Source organism: Medicago sativa, chromosome 5 (assembly GCF_051527215.1).
Source record: "Medicago sativa cultivar Bolivia chromosome 5, Bolivia_mono, whole genome shotgun sequence".
NCBI lineage: Eukaryota > Viridiplantae > Streptophyta > Magnoliopsida > Fabales > Fabaceae > Medicago > Medicago sativa.
In genome coordinates, this window is record NC_140753.1 from 2,770,691 (window position 1) to 2,781,681 (window position 10,991).

General features: G+C 33.9%; 1 protein-coding gene across 2 annotated transcripts; it reads left to right on the top strand.

The window, feature by feature from the left end:
- The first annotated feature begins 4,999 nt into the window (after nucleotides 1-4,999).
- LOC146919133 (CCCH-type zinc fingerfamily protein with RNA-binding domain-containing protein) lies at nucleotides 5,000-9,929 on the top strand. 2 transcript variants are annotated; one of them, XR_015011356.1, is made up of 9 exons: nucleotides 5,000-6,314; nucleotides 6,436-6,624; nucleotides 8,045-8,224; nucleotides 8,307-8,407; nucleotides 8,558-8,815; nucleotides 8,895-9,060; nucleotides 9,149-9,346; nucleotides 9,435-9,485; nucleotides 9,598-9,929. XR_015011356.1 is itself a non-coding variant. In XM_085712384.1 (8 exons), exons 1-7 carry the CDS (start codon nucleotides 5,341-5,343, stop codon nucleotides 9,327-9,329), a joined length of 2,049 nt encoding a protein of 682 aa, XP_085568510.1. In that variant the 5' UTR covers nucleotides 5,000-5,340; the 3' UTR covers nucleotides 9,330-9,346; nucleotides 9,598-9,929. The 2 variants fall into 2 exon arrangements, 1 of the variants encoding a protein (XP_085568510.1); XM_085712384.1 differs by lacking the exon at nucleotides 9,435-9,485.
- Nucleotides 9,930-10,991: the final 1,062 nt, after the last annotated feature.

A 10,991-nucleotide genomic window follows, 5' to 3' on the forward strand; every position in this document is an offset into this window, starting at 1 on the left:
ACCTATTTATGTGACTCATTGTACACCATCAACATCATCAATCATTAGAGATATCAATTTTCAACTCTATCATCTTTCGTATATTAAGCTAAGCTAGGCTCTTTCCATGGACATCGACCTGACGCTTGCTTTTTGATTGTTTTTCCCTTCGTTCATTTCTTCTTCTTTTTATATATTAAGAATAAGCTAATTACTCTCTCATCTTGATGTGATAAAATAAACATACAATTACACAACCGTCTCGACTCTAATTTATGATAATAGAAATGCATAAATGGTTAATAAAGATAACTTAGTAAAAATATTAGTTTTTATTTTGACAAAAAGAAAAATACCTAGTTTATTTATTTCATTTATAACTATTATATATTTACTTTGTGTAAAATGAAAATATTCGACAATTTTAATGGGACACATGGAATATTATAATAAACAACTAATGTAACATTATTCCCTTAAAAAACTAATGTAACATTATCATTATTGTATTATATATATCATCTTATTTTTGCTTCTTGATTACTTGATTCTTATGTAACATTTTAAGTCCACCCCACACACACACACACATATAGACACACACACATCCATGTTAATATGTTATAGATTAATTTTTTTGTCAAAAAAAAATGTTATAGATTAATTTTGAATTTTCATTTTAAACCTAGATTTGTAACTATATTTTTCACCGGCTATTAGATGTACCATTGAGTTTAAAGTGTACGGAGATACTTTTAAGTGAGATAGTTCGATTATACGAAAATATAATATTTTGAAACGAGTCCAATGATACAAATTCCCGCGTGACTTTTTTTGTTAACAAGGAAGCCTAACTACCACTAACGAATGACAATGTGATCAAAGTAGATACCCCGAAAATCATTGCATGCATGAATGTGTAACCCTATATGTCTGATGCAGATACTGACAAAATAATTCATAACAATTACACGCGCCTTCGCTCAACCTGGCTACACGCGCGCGCCTTCGCTCTACCTCGCTAAAACATTAACAAAAGTACATTTGACGTATTAAGAACAACTTTAAGCTCAAAGTAGATACCAACTACGTCATTTTACAACAATTGCATGTATCGCTAATGCAGTCTCAAGAAATAACAAAAGTTCTCATAAACATCATAACGAACAATTCTCTAGTCAATGCGCGTATTAATAACGTCATTTTACAAAGCATTGCATGCATGAACGTGTAATCCTAAGTCTGAAGCATATATAGACAATATTACTTCATAAAAATTACATGCACCGTTACATACCTTAAAACTTCAAGAAAAATACAATTGACATATTAACGACAACTTTCTGCTTGACGTTGATACCGACAACATCATTTTATAACAATTGCATGTATTCCTCATGCAGTCTCGAAAAATAACAAAAGTTTTGATAAACATCATATGTATAATTATATAGTCAAAGCGAATATCCATAATATCATTTCGTAATAATTGCATGCCTCTTTCATACACTCTCAAACAATAGCAAAAATCTAACCAAGTTGCTTGAGCTCCAGTGGCAAGGAGCTCCTTCCAAGGACGTATCCGAAAAATACCGGATTCGATTCCCAGGGGGAACAACGCTTGACCAGTACGCATGCCTCTACGTACGAGCCGGATTAGTTGTCCACCTTTGGTGGGTCGGAAACCGGTGTGAAAGCCAAAAAAAAAAAATCTTGGTTGACATTATGCTCGAGTGCATGCCTCTTTCATACACTCTCAAACAATAGCAAAAATCTTGGTTGACATTATGCTCGAGCCCGACTGAAATGATCAATCACAACTCTTTTTTTTTTTTGTAGTGGTCGGGGTTCGAACCCTAGACCTTGCATATATTATGCATTGTCCATACCAACTGAGCTAAGCTCACGACGACAATCACAACTCTCTATCTAGGGGTGGCAAAACGGGCCCGGGCCGTTGGGCCAACCCGTTTAACCCGCCATTTTAGGCGGGCTGGGGTGAGATTTTGAGCCCATCTCTCTAGTTGGCCCGCCCTTGTTAAAACGGGGTGGGGCGGGCTGGCCCGCGGGCTTATTAAACATTTTTTTTTACTATTAGTGACCGAATTTTTAATTCACACACCTCATAAACAATTGGGCCAAATGATACCAACCCAACCTCAAATTGTCCCACTCTCTGATAGTGAAAAGTGATAACTGATTCACCATTAGTTCACTACTTCTAGAAAAAAAAACTGATTCACCACAATATTATATTGAGACTTATTTCATGTTGTTAGATTTATTTTGTAATTTGTTTTATGTTGGATGTATGGTGGATTTATTTTGAGATTTGTTTAATGTTAGAGTCTTTATATTGAATTTATTGTTTTTATAATAGTAGCGTATTTGTTAATAGGATAATGCTACTTATCCAAATAAATATCATCACGAGAAGCTCACGACAATACAAACAATAATATCCTTCTCTAACTCTTTATTGACTAGCGACCCATGTATCGTATTTATGCCAGATCTAACAGATGCAAAACTGTTCGTGATAGGTTCGTTATGTTTTCAATCACGGTGAATAGCACCGCTCTTGTTAATAACAATCGACAAAAAAATATTTAAAAAAATAGACAGGCCAGTCCGCCAGCCCGCTAGTCTGCCTTTAAGCGGGGCGGGGTGTGAGTTTGAGCCCACCCCCTCAAGTTGGTCCGCCCCGCCCCACCCTGTTTTTGGCGGGCTAATAGCGGGCTGGGCCTAAATGGGGCGGGCTGGCCCGTATTGCCATCTCTATCTCTAGCTAAAGAAGGAAACTTACGAAACAAATCAGAAATAGTTTATTCAATATTATATATGATGTACATTGTTGTTTTTTGTAATTATTATATGATATTTAAAACAAGTTAACTTTTGAATTATTATGATTTTCAATTAGTTAAAATTGTCGTAGTATTTATAGTATATATATTTAAGAAACAAAATAGTATAAGTATAACAAATCCGCCTAAAAATAATATAAGTTTGTTGTCGTCTATCCGCTTTTTTACTACTTTTAATTTGATAGAGAATGAAGATATACAATTTTGACATTTACTGTGATCAAATATTTTTCGTTAATTTTTGTCAAAAAAAAAATATTTTTCGTTAATAAGAATAAAGACTTTTTTTCATAGTTTCAATTTGTTACTATTGTAGTGGAGGAGTTCCTATTATAATGGAATTCAATATTTTTATTAATATATTATAAAATAGTTTAAATAAACAGTAAATTTGAAATAGTGAAAAATTCAACCAAAAAGACTGTTTTCCTTTTATATATTATTATATACAATATATTAGTGAATCATCTTCTTATATTTTGTTTTTCCATTTTTTTAAGAGTATCAATTACATTTTTTTAAATCAACGTGTTATTAATAGAAAGTGAAAGGTAAAATTGACAAATAAAAATCCTGAAAAGAAAGGTGTATAGTACCCTTTGTATATTGTAAATATTAAAAATGTGGGTATCTTTAAGGTGGGTATTGGGTGGTATGATTTCCACTGTGATTAGATATTGGTGTACATGTTATGTACCCTCGACATGATCATCTTCAGCATTAATGTGTGATAAATTACATTAATGTATGCAAGGCTACAGTCGTCAACTACTAGTAACTAATATCTCTCGTAAAATCATAGGAGCAAGCCGTAGTTTTGCTTTGGATTTAAGCAAGTAAAGTATTAATGTAGTTAATTTTGTTTGGCCAAAATAAATTATGAATTACTCTCTTTTTCCTAATTATAAGACTATTTATAAAAAAAAGAATACTAACTTGTGTTCTTAGGGTATATGTAAATGAACCTAAAGTGAAAATTTTGTCCAAAAACTTGTGTTAGTTTATTCTTTTAGAGATTGAAAATTAATATTTTATAATAAATATTATAGTACGATTTATGGAATGCTTAATATGTGCCATAAAGACATAAGTTAACATGGCCCTTATAAAAATATTGATAAATGCTTTTCTCAAAAAAAAAAAATTGATAAATGATTGTATTTAAGAAAAATGATAAACTCCTCTAATTTCTGTTATAAAAAAATTCGCTTAAAATCAAATGCATTAGTTATTTACAACGTATGTGTAAATAATTTTTATATTGTCAACCAATATTCATATTCGTCAAATTATTAAAAATATTGGCTTTTATCCTTGTTACTTGTTATTCTTATAATTTAAGTCGAAGTCGGTAGAAACTAATTGCGTAAATACAAATACTAATCCATCGAACCGAGTAAAACTACAGTAGATAACACAACTCTTGCTAGAGAAATTTACTCCTTGAATCTCCATGATTAGATTCGAACTTATCTCTAGTTAAGTCGAAAGAGATCTCATCTCTTATCATTATCATTCAAATGTTTTTGATGTAAAACTGTTTTACATAAACTATAAATGAAAATCAAATTCATTTTTAAACAATTGTATCAAATCAAATTATACCATAAATTAAATAGATATATACTAAAAAAACATAAGCACCTAAAACGTGAACCATAACTCTCTTATACCAAAAGAAAAGGAAAAGAAAAGCATACAAAAATTGGAGTTATGATGATGAATACTTCAGGTGCATAATGTGATTGTATGATTTTAAGGATTTTGAGTCGGTAAAGGTTTGTTTTTATCTAATAATATCACTGCTGGATCATATAACCAATCACTTGTCATATAGCAACACAGTACTTTTTGTTGCATAAAGGTAAAAATATTCATGTGCAAACATCACTTAATACTATATTATTATTTCAATTAATTCGAATATGCACAAAAAAGTTTCAACTTTAATAGCTTTAAAAACATTTCAACTTTTGAAACACATTCCTTAAATATTTTTTTCATCAACTTTTTTTTCCATTAAAATAATAAAGTAACAATAACAATAACAATAATAATCCTAATAATAACAATAATTTAACCATTATCATGAATTACCATGAGTAATTTATTCATAGTATATATATATATTAGTATAAGAAATCAGAAAAACCACATAGAAGGTTGTGTGTGTGTTTCTTCTGTAGTTACTTATGTTGTTGTGTTGACGATTATCTAATTCTTTGTAGTGTGGATCTGAGAAATCTATCTCTCTGACGCTTCAAAGATAGGAGAGAGATTACAGAGAGAGAAACATAAGAGAGAGAGAGTGAGAGTGTGAGTGTGTTGTGTTGTTTGTTTCAGCATATGTATAGCCACCAAAACCTACGGCTACTGGTAAGGTATGTTGTAACAGATATCAACACCATTTCTTGATACCCTTTACTCTCTTTCAAGCATTTGTCACTTCAAAATTTGATTTTTATCATTTTTCTCAAGATTTGATTTTTCACTAATGGGTTCTTATGAAGCAACCAATGTGGTTCTTGCTAAAGTCAAAAACTTTGACCCTGAAAATGCTTCAAAAATCATGGGTTTTCTTCTCATGAACCTTGAAGAATATGAACTTGTTCGTTTAGCATGTTGTCCTGACCAGGTTCTTCATAACCTTGCTATTAGGGTAAAGACCCATTTGGGTATGAACCTATCTACCCCTTCTTCACCTTCACCTCTTAACCCTATTGGAAGAATCACTTCATCTTCCAATAACCCTTTTTCAAAATCTTCTCCTAGAGGAACTGGACTTAGTAATGGTTTTGACTTCAATAGGAACCCTTCATCACCTTCTGGTAATGTTTGGTCACAACCCTCTTTTCCAAAGAACCCTATTAGTCCAAAGTTTAATCCTTTAATGTCTTATGAGAATATCCAAGGTGCTGTTGGTGGCAGTGGTGCTGGTGGTTCTTGTGCTTTTTCACCAAGGGTTAATAATGGTGATTATGATTTTGTTGATGAACAACAGCTGAATGAGTGTTTTCCTTTTCTCAATGAGTCGTCTAACGGCGATGATTTGGTTGATCCGCGTCTTGAAATGGGCGTTGGTGGTCAGAATTGGATCTCTGGTAACAATGGCGATGCTCATAATATTCATAAGAGGAGTTTTTCTGCAAATGATGCTAGTTTTGGTGTTGATGAAAGTGGATTGGGATTTGGTTTTAAGCCATGTCTTTACTTTGCTAGAGGGTTTTGTAAAAATGGTTCCAATTGTAAGTTTGTTCATGGTGATTCGATTGATGCAAATTCCGGTGCTGTTGTTGGTTCACCCAAGTTTGAGGGATTGGAACAACATGAAGAGTTCATGAGGTTCAAGGCTGCTCAGCAGCATCAAAGAATGGTGGCTGCATCACAACTTGCTGCTGGTGGAACATCACCGGTATCGTACGACAAGTACATTGATCTTCTGATGCAGCAGCACAGTGATAATCAAAGGTATATTTCTTATAGATGGGAACAACCTCTTTAGTTTGTTGTTTACTTTCTTTTACATTTTTAGTGTTGAATGTGAAGTGATATTTGTTTTAATATTATGTATGGCTATGTTACATTTCAGAGCCGTGGCTGCGGCAGCATTTGCGATGGGTGAAGAATATTTCAACATTACTGGTCGGGGCAGGCCCGAAAGGAATGAGTTTCTTGCTATGGTTTCTGGGGACAAGCCTAACTCGGCTTCGCGGCAGATTTACTTGACCTTTCCTGCTGAAAGCACATTCAAAGATGAAGATGTTTCGGAGTACTTCAGGTAAAACACGCTGTAAACGACTTGCTAATGCTGTGCAGGTGAAAAGTGTGATGTATATCACCTTATCATAGATAGGTTATTCGCGCATACATGAAATGGAGAATTTATTTAAATAAGTTCTCAAATATTGCCATTAATTATTCCAGGTTCCACGCTTTAAAGAGAATATTTGCGGTAATTTTCCACGATTTTCACTGGGCACACCATGAAAGTGGTTTTGCCTGTGCTCCCTGGTCTGATGCTTCTTGGAAGCCCTAGGGAAGATGGATTTTTGATTGCCTCTGATGTTGATCCTGACTCCTAACTAAGTAATGTGTCTTTTGCCATCCTTGATTGATTTGAGTTTGCTTGATAATTAAGGGTTTTCAACTGGCCCTTCATCATTATGCAATTTAAGCTCAGTAATCACTGGTCGTGACGTTACTGCATGAAATTACGAGTTTCGCTTAGAAGCCGTGTTTTATGTGTAACGTTCTTTTTGTATTAGGCAATAAACTTTGCAGAGCATGATATATGTCTCCCATGAGGAGACAGGTTTATCCTGTACATTTTCAGGTATCACTTTAACGAGTGTTTTCACTTAAAGATCAACTGAACTTAATTTATACTGTTAAGAATCTTTGAAGATAATGAAGTTCACAGTTTAGAGTCATCATTTGTCGTTATCGATGCTGATTTGTTATGTGTTGTTAATTGTTAAAGTCATCATTTGTCGTTATCGATGCTGATTTCTTATGTATTGTTGATTGTTAATGTTATTCTTATTTGGACACGCCTGCTTAAATGTCCACGATTCTGCACGTGCACATCCTGTTAACATAGTTTAGAAGTCTTTTCAGTTACAAATGAATATTGATTTGTCAAGGGGAGAATCCAAATACACGGAAAATCTATTTCCAACTGAAAGAACATTGGTTGTTGTAGTTCATGTTAAGAAATTCTACGTGAAGTATTCCATGTTAGTTACAAATGAAGTATTCCATGCTAGTAGTACATGAACTTAAAAAAAAAAATGACATTGATGTAAATGTTTGTTGTCGTTACCCTACGGCAGTCATAGTATTGCTCTATTACGATTTTATGAATAATAGGATGGATGTGTGTTTATTTGTGAACCATAGGGTTTGTGGCCCTCAGAAGGTAACATTTTAAAGGACAATATATCATTCTATTAATAACTATTAAGCGTTCTTGCGGATGCTGTGAACCTTCTGACACATAAATGAACAATTTTTTGTACCTATCATTAGGTAGGTTCTTACTTATAGGTAGTTATTGCAATCATGACATCTGGTTGATCTTATATCATGCTAGAACTTGATATTTACTTCTAACGCCGTAGTGTCTGTCTGTAAAAGTTCTTATTGCATCTTTACAGAAGGATTTCATTCATTGACTAACAGCTTTTGTTATTTTGAAGCAAATTTGGACCTGTCCAAGATGTGAGAATTCCTTACCAGCAAAAGCGCATGTTTGGGTTTGTCACCTTTGTCTTTCCGGAGACAGTGAGAGTCATATTATCGAAAGGAAATCCCCATTTCATATGTGACTCACGTGTGCTTGTGAAACCCTACAAGGAGAAGGGAAAAGTTCCTGACAAGTAAGTTGACATCTTGTTTTTGTTTGATTTATATATAATTTTATTCCCGAATTGATATTATTGGGACTAATCATGTATACAGGAGACACCAACATCAGCAGCAGCAATTTGAGAGGGGAGATTTTTCGCCATGTTTAAGTCCCTCTGCGTTTGACTCTAAAGAACCTTTTGATTTCCATCCTGGTAATCAAATTTCTCACCTTGGCTTCTTTATTCTACTCGATTACTCACGATGATGCTCTCTTAAAGAGTTGCCATAAATTTTCCTTTTTCCTCTAAAGCAACCATCTCGTGCTGCTTCAGTTTTGTTCTCACCAAACCTATTTCATGCAGGAACAAGAATGCTATACAATCCACATGATATCTTATTGAGAAGGAAAATGGAGGAGCAGGCTGCTGACTTTCAGCAAGTCCTTGAACTCCAAGAAAGGAGGCTGAAGAGTCTGCAGCTTCCAGATTTCAAGAATAATCCGATTCACCACCACCAGCGCAGTCTCTCTGTTGGTGCTCCTTTGGTTTTTCCCCATCAACTTCATAGCCATGTTAACCATGCAGGTCTTTCTCCTGATAACATCCAAGGAGATTTTACAGGTTAGTCCTGTATACTATGGTGTAGTTCTAACCAACATGGTTTTAACAGCTTACATTGTTAACATACTTTCCATTGCAGGCTACAGTGGCAGCCTCACTTCTGCTGGTTCTTTAGGTGCTGCATCTGAGCAGCAGGCGCTACACAAAGAAGCTGATCCATCTTGCATTGATGCTGCTACTGCTGCTGCTGAGAGTGGGAATTTAAAGGATGTTGCAAAGTCTGAAGGCGTAGATCTCGGCATGGGGTATGAATTTGACTTGACTTTGTTTCAGATCGTATTTATATTTATATCGGTGTTTTGATGTTTGTATCATTCTTTGTTGACTCTACAGAAATGTGGAGCACACCCTTCCTGACAGTCTCTTTGCTTCACCAACAAAAGCAGCTGGAGATTATCCGTCTGATTTCTCTCCACCGGAAGTGGCTAATGAGAGTACTGCATTTTCGACTAGCTTGTCTCAGAAGTTTGAATCGACAACATCTGCTTCGGGTGACAACATGGCTTCCGTTTAAGTTCTTTACAATTCAAGGTACTTGGATGAATTATTTTGATAAGTTGTATATTTATGTATTTATTTCTTAGGCTTCATTATGCACATCTAAGATTTTGAATTGTAGGTAATAAAAATACAAGAGGCAAGCAAGGGGAGGGGGATCATATTAATTAGGGTAATTTTTTTTATATATCCTTTTTTCACTCATTTATCCTTTACAGGTGAAAATAAATGTACATCTTTAATTTAATGATTGATTTTTTGCTGCTCGTTTGTTTTGTATGCAGAATTGCAGATTTATAGAAGCATATAGAAGAAGAAAAAATATCTTCTAGATGTATAGCTAAATACACCTAGATCATCCTAGAGAAGCATCAAAACTAAGGTCACCATCATCATCAATCATCAATCAAATACATACTACTAACACCGACCAAGCAATACATATTGCATACATGGATAGGCATATTAGTTTATATTATATAAGACTAAAGACTAGTTTTTCTTTTCCTCCTTTCCCATTTTATGTTATTCATCATAGCTATGTGTTTCACCAATCTGAGACAACAAATTATTGTTGTTTTACTTCAATGTAATATAAACCATCATTATGTACCTATTTTCTTTTGCTTTTGTCTGTGTGTTTAATTAGTAAAGATCTTGTGTGAAATTGCGCGGATAGGACGAAAAAATGTTTCAAAATTAGAAGTGTTAAATTTTGTCTTGTGTCAAAAGGGGAAGAGTTTTCTTGGAATAGAATCAACAGATAGATTACATGACTGTGCAATATTCTTAATGTGTTATTTTGATAATGTTACCCTTCAAAATAAAATGATACCATTATATATAAATGAAAACGTTCTTTTTTAGGGGAAATGAAAACATATGTTATTAAAATGGTAGGAAATAGATTTGTCGGATGTTGGTGGTGAGTGGTAAGGTAAGGTCCACATGTGGGGTTGTTTGAAAGGGGGGTTCACCTGCTATCACATGGTTGTGACAGTATACGAACAATTTGTACTGTGCCATCACACTCCTTTCACCATCAACTTTTTATTTTCGGTTTTTGATACGAAGTCGATTTTGCCGATGATTAATCTCTATAATGGAACCGTTTGAACTCCGAAACTCCGAACCATCGATTAGTAGAGTCTCTTGTACAATTTATGTTTTTTTCATCTATAAAGGTCGAATTCGAGACAAAGTTTAAGATATTTTAAGTTCAGTTTTACTCGGATCAACGGAGGTCATTGAAATGTTTTAATTTTTATATGGATTGTAGAGCCTGTTTTGTCTTGGCATACACATAAATCATGGTACTACACAGTCCTACGCATTGCCTCATTTGTTTTTTTATTGCAGCTTTTGTAAAAGCCACTGCACCCTTTGATGGGTTGAGTTTTATTTTAGAGGTTGATGGAGTAATGAATGATTATTTTTGTTTCCTTTTTAGGCACTGTAAAAAAAAAAGGGAAAGAAATAAAAAACCCACTTCTAAAAAAGTCACGCCCACTAATGTTTTTGTTTTCTGTTTTTAATTGTTTTGAAGTCATCATGGTAAAATTGTTATCATGTTCATGCTGTGTTAATAAGATAAGTCCAATCATAGTTGAAATATATGAGTGAGCAGTCTTTTTATTTTTAGTGTGCGCACTTGCACTCGTGTATGTATATATCCTGT

Coding starts and splice junctions, on each gene's coding strand:
- LOC146919133 (XM_085712384.1), top strand. CDS start 5,341: ATGGGTTCTTATGAAGCAACCAATGTGGTTCTTGCTAAAGTCAAAAAC. Junction 6,625..8,044: donor GATGTTTCGGAGTACTTCAG/GTAAAACACGCT, acceptor GTTATTTTGAAG/CAAATTTGGACCTGTCCAAG. Junction 9,061..9,148: donor GGCGTAGATCTCGGCATGGG/GTATGAATTTGA, acceptor TTGACTCTACAG/AAATGTGGAGCACACCCTTC.